At 31.2% G+C, this 23,582-nt stretch overlaps 2 protein-coding genes across 5 annotated transcripts in view; one reads left to right on the forward strand and one right to left on the reverse strand.

The window, feature by feature from the left end:
• Window positions 1-23,582, forward strand: part of LOC101895836 (uncharacterized) — a 180,340-nt gene that overhangs the window by 109,432 nt on the left and 47,326 nt on the right. The window contains exon 6 of one of the 2 annotated variants that reach the window (XM_059129117.1): window positions 7,160-7,172. The exons of the other annotated variant lie outside the window; for it this stretch is intronic. The gene's annotated coding sequence lies outside the window, so the exon portion shown is untranslated. Of the gene's footprint in view, window positions 1-7,159; window positions 7,173-23,582 lie in introns of those variants that run through there. 2 annotated transcript variants of the gene reach the window in all.
• The window catches only part of LOC101900048 (transcription factor AP-2-epsilon), a 405,339-nt gene continuing 402,298 nt past the window's right edge, over window positions 20,542-23,582 (reverse strand). For all 3 annotated transcript variants that reach the window (XM_059129115.1, XM_005188417.4, XM_005188416.4), the window contains exons 7-8: window positions 21,295-21,462; window positions 20,542-21,234 (exon numbers count right to left, since the gene is read on the reverse strand). In XM_059129115.1, the coding sequence (XP_058985098.1) occupies window positions 21,124-21,234; window positions 21,295-21,462 (279 nt within the window). In that variant the 3' untranslated portion in view covers window positions 20,542-21,123. The remainder of the gene's footprint in view (window positions 21,235-21,294; window positions 21,463-23,582) is intronic.

A 23,582-nucleotide genomic window follows, 5' to 3' on the forward strand; every position in this document is an offset into this window, starting at 1 on the left:
AGTGTATGACCGATACCAATGAAATTCAGAATGTGTGGCGGAATTTGGTTACAATAATAAATGTGACAAATCAATTGGAAATTAGTTAAGATTTGGATATAGCTCCCATATATTCGCTACCCCTTTTGATTCGCTACCCCTTTTGATTTTATATGCATTCAAAATTTTATTTACGAATATATGTTTGTTAAAAAAAAAAAACAAATTTAAAAAATAAAAAAATAAATTATTGCACTACTTTAATGCGTGCAGTAAACTGCAATCTTTTGAAGTTGAGTGGCATTTCTATTGCAATTAGTGAATTCGAGATAGCAACATACTTCACCGTAATAAGCGTATTTCAAATCAATTGTTGTGTTGTTTTTTAGTGTTAGCCTAAGGCGTTGTGGGTCAATGGTTCTTATTAAAATCATATCCCAATCTGATCCGATTTAAATATAATTAAAAAAAAAAATACTTTTACACCAAACTCCGTCACACCTTTCATATTTCATTGAAATTGGTGCGTCAAATATGTGAAATCGGCCGATAAAATATATATGGGAGCTATATCCAAATCTTAACTAATTTCCAATTAATTTGTCACTTTTATTATTGTAACCAAATTCCGCTACACATTCTGAATTTCATTGGTATCGGTCATATATATCATGTTTGGTGCATAACATATATGAAATCGGCCGAAATATATATGTTAGCTTTATCCAAACCTCAACTGATTTCAATATAATTTGGCAATTTTTTCTGGTGACAGATTTGTCTCTCTCGCTTTGGGTGCATCAAATATGTGAAATCGGCTGAGTATATATATGGGAGTTATAATCAAACCTGAGCGTATTTCAATATAATTTGACAAATTTATTTTCGAATTAAATCCCGTCACACATTCCAAATTTCATTGGAATCGAACTTTCATATTGTGTTTGAGGTATCAAATGAACGAAATCGGTCGAAAATAAATATATATCATTGAAATTAGAGATACATAGCGTGTTTGGTGCATCAAATACATGAAATCGGTCGAAAATATATATGGAAGCTATATCCAAATCTGAACCGATTTCAATTTAATTTGACAAATTCATTTTGGCTCCCAATTCAGTTACTTATTTTAAATTTCATTACAATTGGAAATATATATCCTGTTTGGTCTACCAAATACATGAAATCGGCCGAATATGTATATGGGAGCTATATCCAAATCTGAACCGATTTCAATATAATTTGGGAAATCAATTTTTTATATAAAATCTATCACACGTTTCAACTTTCATTGAAATTGGGGATACATAGCGTGTTTGGTGCATCAAATGCTTGAAATCGGTCGAAAATATATATGGGAGCTATATCCAAATCTGAACCGATTTTAATATAATTTGACAAATTTATTTTCGGATTAAATCCCGTCACACATTCCAAATTTCATTGGAATCGAACATTCATATTGTGTTTGAGGCATCAAATGAACGAAATCGGTCGAAAATATATATGGGATCTATATCCAAATCTGAACCGATTACAATATAATTTGGCAAATTTATTTTTGTTACAAATTCCGTTACGTATTCCAAATTTGGAGACTGTATCTTCAACCAATCAATAGATATGTGCATATAAAATCTAAATTTTTGGGAGGTACCTCCGATTCTGATGCTATATCTCCAGTTCCAAGTGGAAATTCAAAAATGTATATAGCCTATGTTACTTTCAGCGATGTTGCAATATATATGGAAATTTTCAGGGAAATCTATTCAGCGGTTTTCAGGTCCATAAATTACAAACATACAAACATTTTCCTCTTTTATAGATATAGAAGATTATCGGCCGATTTCACATATTTGACGCACAAATTTCAATGAAATATGAAAGGTGTGGCGGAATTTGGTGTACAAGTAATTTTTTTAAAATTATATTTAAATCGGATCAGATTGGGATATGATTTTAATAAGAACCATTGACCCACAACGCCTTAGGCTAACACTAAAAAACAACACAACAATTGAATTGAAATACGCTTAATACGGCGAAGTATGTTGCTATCTCGAATTCACTAATTGCAATAGAAATGCCACTCAACTTCAAAAGATTGCAGTTTACTGCACGCTCGGTATTTTCTATGAAATAAATAAATCCGAAGGACAAACCCTTCGTGTATGTATGTCAGGGTACTGCTTTTCTAATGGTTTTGGTTATTTACGCATTAAAGTAGTGCAATAATTTTTTTTTAATTTTTAAATTTTGTTTTTTTTTAACCAACATATATTCGTAAATAAAATTTTGAATGCATATAAAATCAAAAGGGGTAGCGAAGCGCACCGGGTTCAGCTATCAAATATAAAACTTTATCTTAAATTTTGCGGAGTATAGAGGAAAATATTTGAGGCCCTTTGTGTATGTTTAAGCTATATAAAATGGACCCTAAAAAAGTTTGACCCGGGAACCCCCCCTTTTTGGTATTTTTATCTACCAACCGAAAAATTTCCCAACCTCATGATTGTCGATGGCGCAGTGTAATTACTGGCGATAACACAAATTCCCCGTATGACATTACCTATAAGTTAAGGTTACGGGTTTGTTTAAGGGTTCGGAAGAATTTTCAGATGATATGAATCTTTTTCTTACTAAATTTTCAATTCGCTCCACTATTTTGTACAGTACGCATATCACATTGCCTCTTCATATTCGGTAGTTCACTGATTGCAGTCCCAATGAATTTTGCATTGGATGGATTATTTCCATATCTAGTCAATTTTTTGGAGTTTCCGACGTCAGGATCGATATAAATAAGGTGTCATCGGTTTATAAAAGTTAAGGACCACATAAATTATGTTAAAAAGTAGAAATCTTTGTCGATTAAATTATGGCATGTTTTTGTTACAATTTCTACCGAATGAACTGTAATTTGGCATTTAATGTTTTGAGTATTGTGAAATCAATAACGGCAATAACTGTTTAAAGCACGTTGAGCTTTAAATGTTTTGATGCTTCGAGAAGTATTTTTTTTTATCAAAATTGAACATTTTGTTATGGCAACCATATAACGGCATGTACACAAAATATGCAAAATTTCGGGTTTTTTTTCAATAAGAATTTCCAATTCCAAAACGCATTCTGAAACAATTCTATACAAAATTCCATATCCAAATAGAACAGTTAATACAGTTCTGCAATTTTTCTAGAGACTTTTCCCAAATTTTTCTTTCTTGAAAACGTTTTAAGTGTAATTACAAATAAATAATAAGTCATCCTCAACTGAAGTTTTACTATGCTTTTTTAAAAAATTTTTCATATAGTTCTAAAAAAGTGGGTGTGGGCAGCTCCTCTGCTATATATATATATATATATATATATGTATATATATATATACATATATATATATATATATATATATATATATATATATATATATATATATATATATATATATATATATATATATATATATATATATATATAGATTAGAAGTATACGTGGCCAGTTCCTCAGCCCCCAAATAATTCCCTAGGGTTGGAGGGAACGTCAACAGTATCTCGTGTAATAATTTTCAAATCGATATTTTCATTATCTGGCAAATATAAAGATTTTAGATAAATCAAAATAGTGAACGTAAAAGTAGGCGTGGTCAATATTTTTTTCTTTAAAAACCTAACTCGAGATATGACAAACCTTTGTACAAAAAATTATGCAAATCGATCCAGCCGTTCTCAACTGATTCCATTACCAACGAACAACAATTGAATTTTATATATATAGATTTAAGCTATTTTTGGGGTCTTGGCCACTTTTTTCATTTTATGGGCCTTATTTGGCATCTTTGTTTCTAAGGGGGTAGAGAATCTCTTCGCATAAAATTTAAACATTTTCAGAGTAGGGCCCATATTGGTCTTGACCACATTCATCAATTGATTTGGCTAAAAAATTGTGCTTATGCTACCCTGGGGTAGAGAACCATCATACAGATAATTGCCACATAGGAATTTATTTAAGTAATGTCCCCACATTTTAGTACCCCAAGTCCACTTTCACATCTAAAAAGAAAATTGTGTATTCTATTGAATTTGTAACCCCCAAGAGAATATTGGTTGGGAACGTAGATTTGGGATGTACATCTATATGAAATAAATTGTGAAAACATGAACAAATTACAAATATAAGAAAGTAACACGGGACCGAATATTTGTGAATCGTCATTGAATTATACTATGATGAAAAATATGGACTTTATGGGGTCTCCAAGTTACAATTTAAATGGCAAGTAAAATTAATTCCCATCGTACGGTAATGTGTGTAAAATAGTAATTATAATAATTTAATCACGCGAAATTTTTTTCAGTTTGACATGCTATGTTGTTCTGCTATATTTTTCATTTGGCCTCTATTTGTCATCTTGGATTATAAGGGGTAGAAGAAAGTTTTCAATGTTTCGATGTTTCGGAGTAGTGCCCATATAAAGGTACCTCCTGATTTTACCATATTTCAAAGGTTTTGGCTAAAAATGTGTATTTGGGGGGTGAAAATCTTACACAAAAATTTCAACATATCTACAAAATTTAGAATTTCTACAAATTTTAGAATTTTCTCCATGTAATAGTACCCCCTCAAGTCCATCTTTTGGCGGACAAACAGACCGACATGGTTAATCGGACTTATGAGGACTATAATGCACAATCTGAGGTTTTAATCGGTTTAAAAATGTAATTAACTTTGGATATTCTTCAATCATTCAGCCCTCAATTATGAGGTGTACAAAATACAGTAAATTCCAAAATTACTGCTCATTTGACTAGAAAATTTTGCTACGATTTAGATTTGTTAGCACATCCACACATTTGAAGCCCACGGCTTAAAAATGGGTACAGGTATTTTAAAATACTTTCAATCGACAAGTACGTGAACTCTTATATCGGTCATATCTGTCAATAATTATGCTTTGACAAATACGCATAATAGACAAAAACTACGGGCCGGCAACGCGGACCGGGCCAGCTAGTATATATATGTATATATTAGTTCCAAATGCATTTACATTTGCTATACACTTCTGCACAAATGTTATCTTTGTGTTTGACCGAGGCATTTGTCTATATGTACCTCTCTCTGTCGTGCTGAATGGTATTCAAACAAAAAAAAAAAAAACAAAATGCTAGACTTCCGCCCCGTCCTTACCTTTCTCCTCATGCAAAATTCTGTGTCATTGGTTTTTAATTGTGACATATGGAGCGACTGCAATCAGGTAAAATTAAATATACATCTTCAGAGCAATTGGCTTTTATTCTGACCCTAACCCTACCTCCATGATAATTGCGACCTGAATATAATACCCACATAGTACTGCAGGGTGTAAAACATATTACAAAATATGCAAATCAAAATTGAAAGTCAATCGCATACGATAAAAAAATGATAAAAAATATGCCCTTTTTATTGGCATATTTTTGGGAGATTTTCTTAGATTATATCCTTTTCTGGCAAGGGGCCATTTCGAATTGGTGGGAATAGTCAAAATCAATTTTTCAACATTGTCCGATGACCAAACAAAATGTTAGGTTTATATCCAACCCTAAACGCTAGGCCCAGCTAAATTCCGCGCCAATTGGTTTATAATAGCGAATTTGTGAGAATTAAATCATGACAATTATGTTTATAGTAATAATTATAAGTCCAAAGGAACAAATATATGGGAGGAATATCCTCCTCTGAATCGATTTCTACTAAATTTGTCGAGGCATTTCCGCCTTTTCAATTCGGACTTGTATTATCCATTTGGTACACAATTAACATGAGAGCTTTATCTATAATATTTATAATAATTATAAGTCCAAAGGAACAAATATATGGGAGGAATATCCTCCTCTGAATCGATTTCTACTAAATTTGTCGAGGCATTTCCGCCTTTTCAATTCGGACTTGTATTACCCATTTGGTACACAATTAACATGAGAGCTTTATCTAAATCTGAACCAATCTCGATAAAATTTGGCAAAGGCATTTCTGAGATGTATTCGATATATTTACCCGAATATCGTTAATACGGAGTCCATATTACGGCTATGCAGGGCAAATTCAGCAAATTGAATGAACAATATGTATGGGAGCTATAGCTATACCTGAACCGATTTCCACCAAATTTGACATAGTGGTTTCTAGACTCAACTTGGTCGTAAGAACCAAATTCCAAATAATATAACACGTTTGGTGCCCAATAAAAGGCAAATCGGCCGAAGATATATATGGGAGCTATATCCAAATGTTAACCGATCTCTATAAAATTTAGCAAGAGTATTTCTGAGTTATATTTGTAATATTTCCCCAAATATCATTGTTACAGAGTGCATATTATGGCTGCGGTGGACAAAAATAACAAATAGGATGAACAATATATATGGGAGCTATATCTATATCTGAACCGATTTCGATCAAATTTGGCATACTTTATATTACAAGTTTGGTGCACAATATAAGGCAAATTGGACGAAAATATATATGGGAGCTATACCTAAAATGGCCGATTATCCCCAATTTCAAAAGGGTTCGTCCTTGGGTCAAACAAATTATTTGTGCAAAATTTCATCTGAATCAGGCAATAAATGCTACCCGTACTTTGTTTATAAAAATACATGTACAGACGGACGGACAGACAGTAGAGCGGACAGACAGACGAACATGCATAAAACGACTGATATGCAGATCATCAAAAGGAACTATGGAAGGAAACAAATGCACAAAAACATAATACCCAGACCACCTTGTGGTGTAGGGTATATAAAAGTAAAAACTGCATATCATTACAACCTCCGATTGGTGTCGTATAGGAAAGCATATAGATATCTACTTATTTTTGAAAAAAAAAATGTAAATGTTGACATATTAATGTTCCCAAAAGTTTGTACATCTTATATCATAGTTGCAAGACAAGATTTATATCAAAGTTTTGTTTATTTTTTCAAAGAGAAAAGCTCAACTTTACATCTTATATTAGGTTCTTAAATGCATTACACACTAATACGCCAATATATATATATATATATATATATTATATGATAATTACTTTTACAAAATCGCTAAAAAATCACGAAAAAGAAATCTCATTGCAAAAATTCTCAAATCGGGAAAAAATCGAAAAAAAAGTTCAATGGAATCGAATTTTGAAATAACTTTGTAAGGATCTTTCAGCATTTGCTGTAAAAAATCAGCGAACAAGTTGAAGATTTTTTCAATTTGTTATTCTTCTTTTGTCAATTTTTTTCAATTTGTATTATCGTATTGAAATCAGTGGATTTTTTGTGAACAAAATATAGAATAATTTTTTACTATATACAATTTTTCACCAAAAAATGAAATAAGTGCGAAATACGATGTTAACTGACATCTACCTTTCAACTCCAGGGCCTGGTTCAGCTAAAAAATGCGAACACATTTAAACAAACAAAAATGACCGAAAAAGCCTAATAGGGCTTTTTTTAAAGCGTGGACCTACTTTTTTCATGTGACAATGATCCGTCCAATGAAAGCTCAAAATGTAAAATTCTTTGTGAGTACAATCAGTAAAATACCAAATATAAAGGGTGCAAAATAGTAGAGCGACTGGGACTTTTAGTAAGAAAAGGATTTCTATCCTTCCATAAATTCTTCCCAAACATTCAAGATACCTTAAATCGCTTTTGCAGGTCATGATATCGATCATAACTCACGGATAAGGGTACAACCCGATTTCATATTTATATATGACTAGCTGGCCCAGACCGCGTTGCCGGTCTGTAGTTTTAGTCTTTAACGCATAGTTTTTAAAGCATAATAATTCACACATCTGGCTCACATAAGTGGCACAATTTTTAGTATAAATGATGACTCGACTAAAGAGTAATAAATATGTTTTTTCAAAAATGTCAAAAATGTTCACGTACCGGGCGATTTTCAGTGTTTCAAAAAACCTGATCCTATTTTCAGCCAGAGGTTTTAATTTGAGAGTTGGAAACCCAAATAATATAGCACACTTATTAAACAGTATACATCATAACACATCATATACACATTTATAATAGTCCCATATAAGATGGTTCTCGACCAAAGTAGCCTAAACACACATTTTAAGCCAAATCGACTCGAAAATATAACCAAAACCCTCGAAATAGGTAAAACCAGGAGGAACCTTTATATGAGCGCTACTCTAAAACATTGACATTGACAAAACATTGAGGTGACCTAGAATGTGATCTGTAAATAGTTGAAATTAGCGGATGCCTTCATATAAGGGTTATACCAAAGCTTGGTCCCATACTTATATTTATTTGAAAGAATGTTTTGTTCTTTCTAAAATCTCAAATAACCAAAATTTAAGGAATTAAAAAAGGGCTATATCATAATGCAGACCAACCTGAAAAAAACAAATGATTCTTTATGTAACCCATAGGACTGCATCAAATAAAACAATAAAACTCTATCTTAAATTTTGCGGAGTATAGAGGAAAATGATTTGAAGCCCTTTGTGTATGTTTAAGCTATATAAAATGGACCCTTAAAAAGTTTGACCCGGTAACCCCCCCTTTTTGGTATTTTTATCTACCAACCGAAAAATTTCCCAACCTCATGATTGTCGATGGCGCAGTGTAATTACTGACGATAATACAAATTCCCCGTATGACATTACCTATAAGTTAAGGTTACGGGTTTGTTTAAGGGTTCGGAAGAATTTTCAGATGATATGAATCTTTTTCTTACTAAATTTTCAATTCGCTCCACTATTTTGTACAGTACGCATATTACATTGCCTCTTCATATTCGGTAGTTCACTGATTGCAGTCCCAATGAATTTTGCATTGGATGGATTATTTCCATATCTAGTCAATTTTTTGGTGTTTCCGACGTCAGGATCGATATAAATAAGGTGTCATCGGTTTATAAAAGTTAAGGACCACATAAATTATGTTAAAAAGTAGAAATCTTTGTCGATTAAATTATGGCATGTTTTTGTTACAATTTCTACCGAATGAACTGTAATTTGGCATTTAATGTTTTGAGTATAGTGAAATCAATAACGGCAATAACTGTTTAAAGCACGTTGAGCTTTAAATGTTTTGATGCTTCGAGAAGTATTTTTTTTTATCAAAATTGAACATTTTGTTATGGCAACCATATAACGGCATGTACACAAAATATGCAAAATTTCGGGTTTTTTTCAATAAGAATTTCCAATTCCAAAACGCATTCTGAAACAATTCTATACAAAATTCCATATCCAAATAGAACAGTTGATACAGTTCTGCAATTTTTCTAGAGACTTTTCCCAAATTTTTCTTTCTTGAAAACGTTTTAAGTGTAATTACAAATAAATAATAAGTCATCCTCAACTGAAGTTTTACTATGCTTTTTTAAAAAATTTTACATATAGTTCTAAAAAAAGTGGGTGTGGGCAGCTCCTCTGACCCACACAGATACCTAGGCTTGGAGGGAGAGTCAAGATTACGTTGTATACTAACTGTAGAGCAGATATATTCTTTATTTTTGCAAATAGGATTTTAGGTAAATCGAGAAATGGACGCAAAATTGGGCGTGGTCACTTTTTCTGTGCATAAAAACCTAACTGATTCAATTACCAACAAAAACAATTGGTTATTAAGTCCACTTATATATATATATATATATATATATATATATATATATATATATATATATATATATATATATATATATATATAAATGTAAGTTGTGTTAGTTACTACGCTTATAACTTAAGAACAGCTGGACTGATTTTATCGATCCACACAAATTCGGAGTTGTCTCCTCTCCGAAAAGGATAATATCCAAAAAAATCGCGTAAAAATGTGATGTATTAACATTTTCATTTTGACTTTTCAAATGTACAATAGTAATGTTTTATTTTGCATGATTTTTTTCTATTTTGACTGGCTTTTTTCTAATGTACATTTGTAGTGTTTTTTATATTTTATTTTTGAATTCGAATATTAAAACCAGTTTATTTAATTGGCTTGATTTCTTGAGAACTGAAATTGATGGCGGGTTACATGGAAGTGTAATACCGAATTATATGTTGGCGAAACGGAATAGATGATATCGAAATAATTTAACGCGGTCACACCAAAAGAAAGATAATTATTAATTAAAAGATAATAACTTTTTCAAATTCGCTAAAAAATCACGAAAAAGAGATCTCATTGCAAAAATTCTCAAATCGGGAAAAAATCGAAAAGATTTTCAGTGGAATCGAATTTTAAAATAATAGTAAGGGTCTTTAAACATTTGCTGTAATAAAATTCTCAAATCGGGAAAAAATCGAAAAGATTTTCAGTGGAATCGAATTTTAAAATAATAGTAAGGGTCTTTAAACATTTGCTGTAATAAATCAGCGAACAAGTTTAAGATTTTTTCAATTTGTTATTCTTCTTTTGTCATTTTTTTTTAATTTGTATTTGCGAACACATTTAAACAACCAAAAATGACAGAAAAAGCCTAATGGAGCTCATTTCAAAGCGTGGACCTACTTCTTTCATGTGACAATAATCCGTCCAATGAGAGCTCAAAATGCAAAATTCTTTGGAAGTACAATCAGTAAAATACCAAATTTAAAGGGTGCAAAATAATAGAGCGAATGGGAGTTTTAGTAAGAAAAGGATTTCTATCCTTCCAGGAATTCTTCCCAAACATTCAAGATACCTTAAATCACTTTTGCAGGTCATGATATCGATTTAAGCTATTTTTGGGGTCTTGGCCACTTTTTTCATATTTTGGCCCTTATTTGGCATCTTTGTCTCTAAGGGGTTAGGGAACCATCATACAGATAATTGCCACATAGGAATTTATTTAAGTAAAGTCCCCACATTGGAGTATTTTCCTAAGTCCACTTTCACATATAATGTGTGGTCAGAAAAGAAAATTTTGTATTCTATTGAATTTGTAACTCTCAAGAGAATATTGGTTGGAAAGGTAGATTTGGGAAATACATCTATATGATAATATGGTGGATAAAACTATTTTTACTCATTTAAATCACGCGGAATGTTTTTCAGTTTGACATGCTATGTTGTTCTGTTAAATTTTTGATTTGGTCTCTATTTGTCATATTGGATTATAAGGGCTAGAAGAATGTTTTCAATGTAGGTCGATGTCTCGGAGTAGTGCCCATATAAAAGTATCTCCTGATTTTACCATATTTCAAAGGATTTGGCTAAAAATGTGTATTTGGGGGGTGAAAACTTACACAAAAATATGAACATATCTACAAATTTTAGAATTTTTTCCATATAATAGTACCCCCTTTAGGGGGACTTATAAGAACGCTAATGGACTATCTGAGGTGCTAATGGCTTAAAAAAGTAATTAACTTTGGCTATTCTTATTTCATTCAGCGCTCAATTATGAGGTGTACAAATTACAGCAAATTCCAAATTACCGCTCATTTCACTGGAAGATTTTGCTACGATTTTTACCATACTAAAAATTAATTTGATCCCTTACATGGGTATAAGATTGATATATACTTTTTAATAGATTTGTATAGCACATCCACACCTTTGAAGCCCACGGCTTAAATATGGCTACAGCTATTTTAAAACACTTTTAATCGAACAGTACGGAAACACTTATATCAGTCATATCTGTGAATAATTATGCTTTGACAAATATGCATAATAGACAAAAACAACGGGCCGGCAACGCGGACCGGGCCAGCTAGTATATATATATATATATATATATATATATATATATATATATATATATATATATATATATATATATATATATATATATATATATATATATATATATATATACTAGCTGAACCCGGTGCGTTTCGCTACCCCTATTGATTTTATATGCATTCAAAATTTTATTTACTAATATATGTTGGATAAAGAAAAACAAATTTAAAAATTTAGAAAAAATATTGCACTAATTTAATGCGTTAATAAACAAAATCATTACAAAAGCAGTAACATGACATGCATACACGAAGGGTTTGTCCTTTGGATTTATTTATTTCATAGCAAATACCAAGCGTGCAGGAAACTGCAATTTTTTTTAAGTAGAGTGGCATTTCTATTGCAATTAGTGAATTCGAGATAGCAACATACTTCGCCGTAATAAGCGTATTTCAAATAAATTGTTGTGTTGTTTTTTAGTGTTAGCCTAAGGCGTTGTGGGTCAATGGTTCTTATTAAAATCATATCCCGATCTGATCCGATTTAAATATAATTTTAAAAAAATTACTTTTACACCAAACTCCGCCACACCTTTCATAATTCATTGAAATTGGTGCGTCAAATATGTGAAATCGGCCGAGAATATATATATGGGAGCTATATCCAAATCTTAACTAATTTCCAATTAATTTATCACATTTATTATTATAACCAAATTCCACCACACATTCTGAATTTCATTGGGATCGGTCATATATATCGTGTTTGGTGCATAATATGTATGAAATCGGCCGAAATATATATGTTAGCTATATCCAAACCTTAACTGATTTCAATATAATTTGGCAATTTTTGCTAGTGCCAGATTTTGTCTCCCTCGCTTTGGGTGCATCAAATATGTGAAATCGGCTGAGTATATATTTGGGAGCTATAATCACATCTGAGCGTATTTGAATATAATTTGTCAAATTTATTTTTGTACCAAATTTAGCCACTCATGCCGAATTTCATTGGAATCGGAAATACGTATCGTGTTTTGTGCATCAAATATGTGAAATCGGCGGAAAATATATATGGGAGCTATATCCAAATCTGAACCGATTTTAATATAATTTGACTAATTTATTTTCTAATCAAAATCCCGTTACATATTCCAAATTTCTTTGGAATCGAACATACATATCGTGTATGGTGCATAAAATAAATGAAATCGGTCGAAAATATATATGAGAGCTATATCCAAATCTGAACCGATTTTAATATAATTTGACAAATGAATATTTGTTTTAATTTCCGCTACACATTCCAAATTTCATTGAAATTAGAGATATATAGCGTTTTTGGTGCATCAAATACATGAAATCGGTCGAAAATATATATGGGAGCTATATCCAAATCTGAACCGATTTCAATTTAATTTGACAAATTCATTTTGGCTCCCAATTCCGTTACTTATTTTAAATTTCATTACAATTGGAAATACATGTCGTGTTTGGTCCACCAAATACATGAAATCGGCCGAAAATGTATATGGGAGCTATATCCAAATCTGAACCGATTTCAATATAATTTGGGAAATCAATTTTTTAGATAAAATCTATCACACGTTTCAAATTTCATTGAAATTGGGGATACATAGCGTGTTTGGTGAATCAAATGCTTGAAATCGGCCGAAAATATATATGGGAGCTATATCCAAATCTAAACCGATTTCAATATAATTTGACAAATTTATTTTCGGATTAAATCCCGTCACACATTCCAAATTTCATTGGAATCGAACATTCATATTGTGTTTGAGGCATCAAATGAACGAAATCGGTCGAAAAAATATATGGGAGCTATATCCAAATCTGAACCGATTACAATATAATTTGGCTAACTTATTTTTGTTCCAAATTCCTATACGTATTCCAAACTTGGAGACTGTATCTTCAACCAATCAATAGATATGTGCATATAAAATCTAAATTTTTGAGAGGTACCTCCGATTCTGATATATAGATATAGATATAGATATATATATATATATATATATATATATATATATATATTTTTTTTTTCCTCTTTTATAGATATAGATATATATATATATATATATATATATATATATATATATATATATATATATATATATATATATATATATATATATCTATATATATAAATGTAAGTTGTGTTAGTTACTACGCTTATAACTCAAGATCCGCTGATCTGATTTTAACGATTCATACAAATTCGGAATTGTCTCTTTTCCGAAAAGGATAATATTCAAAAAAATCGCGTAAAAATGTGATATATTAACATTTTCATTTTGACTTTTGAAATGTACAATAGTAATGTTTTATTTTGCACGATTTTTTTCCATTTTGACTTACTTTTTTCTAATGTACATTTGTAGTGTTTTTTTATATTTTTTTCCAATTCGAATATTAATACCAATTTATTTAATTGACTTGATTTCTTGAGAACTGAAATTGATGGCGGGTTGCATGGAATTCAGTCAGATGATATCGAAATAACTTAACGCAGTTAGACCAAAGTTAAAAGATAATTACTTTTTCAAAATCTCTAAAAAAACACGAAAAAAGAGATCTCATGGCAAAAATTCTCAAATCGGGAAAAATCGAAAAAAAATTCAATGGAAATTGACTAGATATGGAAATAATCCATCCAATGAGAACTTAAAATGCAAAATTCATTGGGACTGCAACCAGTGAAATACCGAATATGAAGAGCACTGTTATATGCGAACTATACAAAATAGTGGAGCAAATTGAAAATTTAGAAAGAAAAGGATTCATATCCTCGGGAAATTCTTCCGATACCTTAAAAGTAACCTTAACTCCCATGTAACGTTATACGGTGACTATGCGCTATAATCAGTAATTACACTGCGGGAAATTACACTTGGAAAATTGTTTGGTTGGTACATAAAAATCCCAAAAAGGGGTTTCGGATCAAACGTTTTTAGGGTCCATTTTATATAGCTTAACCAAACACAAACGGTCGGCCTAAATTGATGTAGTCCCTCAAATGATGTAGCCCCTTTCAAATTCCTCAAATGTTGGTAATTTGAGATTTTAGGAAGAACAACACATTTTTTCAAATAATTATAAGAATAGGACAATGCTTTGGTATAACCCTTATATGTGGACCTATTTCTTTCATATTACAATAATCCGCCCAATGAGAACTCAAAATGCAATTCATTGGAACGGCAATCAGTGAAATACCGAATATAAAGGGTACAAAATGGTAGAGCGAATTGGACATTTAGGAAAAAAAGAAAAAAACTTCCTAAACTTTCAAGATATCTTAAATCGCTTTTGCAGGTCATGATATATGACCCCCGGATAAGGGTACAATCCTTTTTCAAGTATAGTTTACATTTTAACCATATTTTACTCATACGCATTTTAGCAAAAGTTGGTAATTTGAGAAGAAACCATCCTCGCAAAAAATTATCACGTTTTGGCATAACCATCATATAATTTAAGCTATATTATATGCTCTTGATCACATTCATCAATTGATTTGGCTAAAAAAATGTATTTAGGCTACTCTGGGGTGGAGAATCGTCTTACAGATAATTGTCCACATAGGAATTTATTTGAGTATAGTTCCCACATTAGTGTACCCGCAAATCCACTTTCCTAACCAAGGTTTGGTCAGAAAATAAAATTTGGTATACTATTGAATTTTTAACTCTCAAGAGAATATTGGTTGGGAACGTAGATGTGGGATGTACGTCTACATGCCATAAACTCCGAAATATCAAATTGTGGCAGAAACATGAAAAAATTACGAATATTATTTTTTTGGATCGTTATTGAATTATACTATGAAGAAAAATATGGACTTTATGGGTTCTCCAACGCACAATTTTAATGACAAAAATAAATTAATTCCTATATAACGGTAATGAGTGTAAAAGACCAATTATCTTTGACTATTTTGAAATCATTCAGATCAGTGTTCTATAATGCTTTAAAAATTATGCATTAAAAACTAAAAGTAGGGGCCGGCAACGCGGACCGGGCCAGCTAGTATATATATATATATATATATATATATATATATATATATATATATATATATATATATATATATATATATATATATATATATATATATGTATAATCAAATAAATCCCTAGGGTTGGAGGGAACATCAACAGTATCTCGTGTAATAATTTTCAAATCGATATCTTCATTATCTGGAAAATATAAAGATTTTAGATAAATGAAAATAGTGAGCGTAAAAGTAGGCGTGGTCAACATTTTTTTCTTTAAAAACCTAACTCGAGATATGACAAACGTTTGTACAAAAAATTATGCAAATCGATCCAGCCGTTCTCAACTGATTCCATTACCAACGAACAACAATTGATTTATATATATATATATATATATATATATATATATATATATATATATATATATATATATATATATATATATATATATATATAGATTTAAGCTATTTTTGGGGTCTTGGCCACTTTTTTCATTTTATGGCCCTTATTTGGCATCTTTGTTTCTAAGGGGGTAGAGAACCTCTTCGCATAAAATTTAAACATTTTCAGAGTAGGGCCCATATTGGTCTTGACCACATTCATCAATTGATTTGGCTAAAAAAATTGTGCTTATGCTACCCTGGGGTAGGGAACCATCATACAGATAATTGCCACATAGGAATTTATTTAAGTAATGTCCCCACATTGGAGTATCCCCAAGTCCACTTTCACATCTAATGTGTTGTCAGAAAAGAAAATTTTGTATTCTATTGAATTTGTAACCCCCAAGAGAATATTGGTTGGGAACGTTGATTTGGGATGTACATCTATATGAAATAAATTGTGAAAACATGAACATATTACAAATATAAGAAAGTAACACGGGACCGAATACTTGTGAATCGTCATTAAATTATACTATGATGAAAAATATGGACTTTATGGGGTCTCCAACTTACAATTTAAATGGCAAGTAAAATTAATTCCCATCGTACGGTAATGTGTGTAAAATAGTAATTATAATAATTTAATCACGCGAAATTTTTTTCAGTTTGACATGCTATGTTGTTCTGCTATATTTTTCATTTGGCCTCTATTTGTCATCTTGGATTATAAGGGGTAGAAGAAAGTTTTCAATGTTTCGATGTTTCGGAGTAGTGCCCATATGAAGGTACCTCCTGATTTTACCATATTTCAAATGTTTTGGCTAAAAATGTGTATTTGGGGGGTGAAAATCTTACACAAAAATTTCAACATATCTACAAAATTTAGAATTTCTACAAATTTTAGAATTTTTTCCATGTAATAGTACCCCCTCAAGTCCATCTTTTGGCGGACAAACAGACCGACATGGTTAATCGGACTTATGAGGACTATAATGCACAATCTGAGGTTTTAATCGGTTTAAAAAAGTAATTAACTTTAGATATTCTTCAATCATTCAGCCCTCAATTATGAGGTGTACAAAATACAGTAAATTCCAAAATTACTGCTCATTTGACTGGAAAATTTTGCTACAATTTAGATTTGTTAGCACATCCACACATTTGAAGCCCACGGCTTAAAAATGGGTACAGGTATTTTAAAATACTTTCAATCGACAAGTACGTGAACTCTTATATCGGTCATATCTGTCAATAATTATGCTTTGACAAATACGCATAATAGACAAAAACTACGGGCCGGCAACGCGGACCGGGACAGCTAGTATATATATGTATATATATTTTAGATATATTAGATATATTAGATCCAAATGCATTTACATTTGCTATACACTTCTGCACAAATGTTACCTTTGTGTTTGACCGAGGCATTTGTCTATATGTACCTCTCTCTGTCGTGCTGATTGGTATTCAAAAAAAAAAAAAATGCTAGACTTCCGCCCCGTCCTTACCTTTCTCCTCATGCAAAATTCTGTGTCATTGGTTTTTAATTGTGACATATAGAGCGACTGCAATCAGGTAAAATTCAAAGCAATTGGCTTTTATTCTGACCCTAACCCTACCTCCATGATAATTGCGACCTGAATATAATACCCACATAGTACTGCAGGGTGTAAAACATATTACAAAATATACAAATCAAAATTATAAGTCAATCGCATACGATAAAAAAATTGATAAAAATATGCACTTTTTATTGGCATATTTTTGGGAGATTTTCTTAGATTATATCCTTTTATGGCAAGGGGCCATTTCGAATTGGTGGGAATAGTCAAAATCAATTTTTCAACATTGTCCGATGACCAAACAAAATGTTAGGCTTATGTTCAACACTAAACGCTAGCCCCAGCTAAATTCCGCGCCAATTGGTTTATAATAGCGACCTGTAGAGCTGCTACAAAATCAGGCATAATCAGTAAAGAAAATCTTAATGTCGGGCGGGGCCGAATTTATGATACCCTACATCACTTTGCGTATTTAGAAGAGCTTCACATAAGAGCATTATAAGTCCAAAGGAACAAATATGTGGGGGGAATATCTTCCTCTGAATCGATTTCTACTAAATTTGCCGAGACATTTTCAATTCGATTTGTTCACATTTAAATGCTGGAGTGCTCTAACGATAGCCAAATATAAAGAAACCACAATATCACGCTTAAATTCCACAACGAATAACTTTTTTCTTGAAATTTCTTACCAAAATGCATTTGTACGCTTGTAAACAATATAATGAACTGTCACTGGAATAATTTTAACAGCTGTCGGACGAGTGTTTGTGTGTGAGTTTTTTTATCTCACCCTGTATTTGACTGGAAGACCACAAGTGGCTCTCGTTAGAGCACTCCAGCATTTAAATATAAAAAAATAAATCTTTCGTGTCTCGTACCATCGCTCGTTACCGTGATACTGGTAGCGTAGCCCGACGTCAAAGAAGTGGACGGAAGAAAACAGTAACATGAACAGAAATGGTTCGAAAAGTAAAGAAGCGACTTGATCGAAACCCGGGTCGCAGTGACCGAAAAATGCCTCGTGAGCTGAACATATCACAATATTCCATTCGGCAAATATTGAAAAATGAGCTCGGGGCAAAGCGATTAAAATTCCAAAAAGTGCAAGAACTTACAACGCAACAGAAAGAAAATAGACTCAAAAGAGCTAAAGAGTAGCTTCGCTTGGCCGAAAGCGGTGAAATGTCGAATTTGGTTTTCTCCGTTGTCCAGCAGTTTGTAAACAAACAAAATGATCGTGTTTACTTGCCAAAGAGGTCAACTGCAATGGTTGGCTCAAACGCCGGCCATGGTGATGGCGTTGGCCGCCATAACACCGATGGTCGATCTCCGCTCGTATTAATCGACCGTAACACCAGAATAAATGCCGAATATTATAGCGAAAATATTCTGCAGGGTGAATGAAAGCCTTGGGCACGCAATCATTTTGGACGCAGACACTCAGCACGCGCCACTCAAAAATGGTTACAAAATGAGGTTCAACCCTTCATATATATATATATATATATATATATATATATATATATATATATATATATATATATATATATATATATATATATATATATATATATATATATATATATATATATATATATATATATATATATATATATATATATATATATATATATATATATATATATATATATATATATATATATATATATATATATATATATATGGGAGATATACATATCTAAATTTTGACCGATTATTTATTACATTATTATTTTTTATTATATATAAATAGGGTTCATCCTTGGGCCAAACAAATAATTTGTGCAAAATTTCATCTAGATCGCAATAAATGCAATAAATGCGACCTTTACTTTGTTTACAAAAACACATGGACATACGGACAGACAGACGGACGGACATGCATTAATCGACTCAGAATGTGATTTTATGCAGATCATTAAACGAAACTATGGGTCTATCTCGTTTCCTTTTGTCTGTTACAAACAAATGTACAAAGACATAATACCCTAACCACCTTGAGGTGTAGGGTATAAAAAGGACGTATTCGATGTTATATACTTTAATGCAAAATTCAACTATTTAAACAAAATTTACATTTGACAATTTATGGATAATTTTTAAATAAAAAATTGCAATCGTATGAAGTTGGAAATTGTGTCATGATTATAAGCTTTGAGTCAAAGATATTTTCATTAGTTGTAGTACATATTTTTTATTTATTTAATAAAAACAACTAATCTTATTAATCTATGTCTTTTAAGCATTATAAATAGAATATGTTTACTAAATTTATACTTTGTATTGAAAAATTAAAATAGTTTCTAATCTGGATTATATGTATATATATATATATATATATATATATATATATATATATATATATATATATATATATATATATATGGGAGATATACATATCTAAATTTTGACCGATTATTTATTACATTATTATTTTTTATTATATATAAATAGGGTTCATCCTTGGGCCAAACAAATAATTTGTGCAAAATTTCATCTAGATCGCAATAAATGCAATAAATGCGACCTTTACTTTGTTTACAAAAACACATGGACATACGGACAGACAGACGGACGGACATGCATTAATCGACTCAGAATGTGATTTTATGCAGATCATTAAACGAAACTATGGGTCTATCTCGTTTCCTTTTGTCTGTTACAAACAAATGTACAAAGACATAATACCCTAACCACCTTGAGGTGTAGGGTATAAAAATGACGTATTCGATGTTATATACTTTAATGCAAAATTCAACTATTTAAACAAAATTTACATTTGACAATTTATGGATAATTTTTAAATAAAAAATTGCAATCGTATGAAGTTGGAAATTGTGTCATGATTATAAGCTTTGAGTCAAAGATATTTTCATTAGTTGTAGTACATATTTTTTATTTATTTAATAAAAACAACTAATCTTATTAATCTATGTCTTTTAAGCATTATAAATAGAATATGTTTACTAAATTTATACTTTGTATTGAAAAATTAAAATAGTTTCTAATCTGGATTATATGTGGAAAAAACTTTTACCATTATTATATCTTTGCTGAGATATACTGTTGGCGTTAAATCGATATCTTAACAATAGACCCTATAGTGTGGATGTGTGTGTTCTATATTTATGGTAGATTGTGATTTTGTACACTGTCTGGAAATAAACAGCATACGCTTTCTGATATTATATTCACTACTTATTGTATTAAACAAATGAGATTTTTGATTCAAAATTAAACTATTATGTTACATGGACACTTGTGTACACAAATACGTTCTTATCAACAATGCTGGGTAATTACATATCCGACTTACTCCTACATACTTATGTATATTTACATACAAAAAACAAAAAGAAGATATATATTTTTAGCCTAGAGAATTACTATGAAATGCAATTACAATGTACTGTTCGGACTTAGCCCCCGTGTATGCAATGGGGCATAAGTAAGCATTTGAAACGCTAATGTAGATGGGAATGTTGCCGGTTTTATCATTTTTTATCGTTGTCCAATTTGTTTTTGTCCAAAGACGAGGAAACCATTCCACCTCCATTGGATGGATACAATTTCTCCAAATAATTGAGAGATTCGTTGAGGAAAGTCTGAAAGTAAAAGAGTACATATTTCATATTGCAGGAATGTGGTATAACAATGCAAGTTACCTGGAAGGCATGGAGAACTGCCATAATGGCAGGTGAACCAAATCCATGTGTAATTAATGAAAAATGTGTTAAATGTCGTTGCATTGAGGGCTCTAATAGATGCTGCGATCGTGTTCCGTATTGTGTCGTGCGATCCTGGCTAAGAACTTGCATGAGTTCCTTAGTAATCTGCGGGAAAGTACTTATTATTGTTGGAAACGATATAATTATTTCTATCTATAAACTAAATATTTCTTTTATACCCCTCATTATAGTATGCAGGGTATATTACGTCTGTCATTTCGTTTGTAACACATCAACATATACTCTTTAGACCCTACAAAGTATATATATTCTTGATAAGATTTATAGTCTTTTGGTTGTATTAGTCATGATTTTAACCCGAATTTGCTGTAAATTGGCAGTTTGTGTTCCTAGTATGTAGGAAACATCCTTTCATAGAACTGAGTTCCTATATAACCCTAGGTAGAGTCCCCATATAACACTACCTCCAGACATTTCTTTTGGTGTTTTGAGTTCGTAATAAGCACCATCTTATCTGAAAGATAACTGGATATATAGGCCCATGTTTTAGTATAAGTCCTGTAAAAATGTATAATTTAGATAGTTTTTAAAAAGTGACGCAAATCGAAACGATGTATATCGAGTTTCGAATGCACATGGTTTGTAGTTAATAAGCACATATATATTTTTTGAAAAATATTTTTAAGGTTAAAAAAAGTTGAAAGCACAAAAATAATTTCATGATAACATGATCAATGTTATCTTTTACAAAATAAATAAATGAAAAAATAAATTAAAATAATAATTCATAAGGCATTTCAATGATATTTTAGATGTCCAGTATATAGTATATGCAATTTCAACTTAAAATGTATGTACAAGATCCAACATAATCTAATGTGTAACACAGCCTCAATTGATCAAACATATATATATATATATATATATATAATTATATATATATATATATATATATATATATATATATATATATATATATATATATATATATATATATATATATATATATATATATATATATATATATATATATATATATATATATTTCTTGCCATGAAATATATTGAATAATTAAAGTCTAGTTTTAATATTATGAACATTTTAACGCAGGTGTAAACCAAAGAGGGCCTTAGTCAGCCAATCGTTTTAACATTGGTACGGAGCTATTTAAAGCGGAATTGTGCTTTTCAACTAATATATGGAAAACACATCTATCGCAATAAAGTAATTGGCGGAAAAATCAAGCTGTTCGAATTCAACCGAGAATATTGCTATTATTGTTATCCTCAACATGTGACTGTTTGGTGCCATTTATAGTCCGGTTGGGTCATTAGATCTTACTTTTTATACCCTCCATCATATTATTAACATAGTCATTCCAGTTGTACCTCCTCGAAATACTCCCCTAAACCCTACAACGTAAAATTCGTGCATTTTGTTATAGAACAGGTCAAGTTCGTAAATGAGCAACATCGGTACAACCCGAAATAAGCCTTTAACAGAATTGTATATCGGTATATTGAGTTCGTAATGGGTTCTTCCTCCTGCGGCATAACATTGTCCGTTTTCTTATAGCCTCAATATAACGGTACCTCCACATATTCGGTATTTCGACCGGTATTTAAACCACGTTTTCTAACGGATTTGTCTAAAATTTGATATTTATTCTTCGTAATGGTAGTTCGTAGTAAAGGCCTGCACAAGACGAATTGTATGAATTATGCTTTTTTCGACACACTGACTTTGTCTACTCAATCATGCGCTATGTATTTGATAGGCAATGACAACCAACAACATCCCCAATTTTGATTCATGTGTGTCATTGTCTAAGGTTCGATCGTGGCATGGCTGACTCGAATATTTGCATGGTGTTCTCCATAAATGCAGGGTGTCAACGATGACATCGAACCGTGTCATCGTCAAATTGTGTGTCATTTGTGTACGTGTGCTTAAATTGAGAGTGTGTGTGTGTTACTTTCGACGGTGAGAGTGTGTTTTTGTGTGTGCTGTAATTTTGAAGTAACAAACACGGCGTAAATATAAAATTGAGTACAATAACAAAAAATGCATAGACATCAACAAATGAATAGAAAAAATGAAATATATACTTAATAATCCCAATTTATTGGTGATTATCATAAAATGTTGGTCATAAAATAGAGGTAAATATTGTTTGCCTATTTTCTATCTACATATAGTGTTCTTTTAAAATTAAAGTTTGTGGCAGAGATTTGACTCTCATTCAATAACAGAATATGCACAGA

The sequence above is a fragment of the Musca domestica genome, unplaced genomic scaffold (genome assembly GCF_030504385.1).
Source record: "Musca domestica strain aabys unplaced genomic scaffold, Musca_domestica.polishedcontigs.V.1.1 6, whole genome shotgun sequence".
NCBI lineage: Eukaryota > Metazoa > Arthropoda > Insecta > Diptera > Muscidae > Musca > Musca domestica.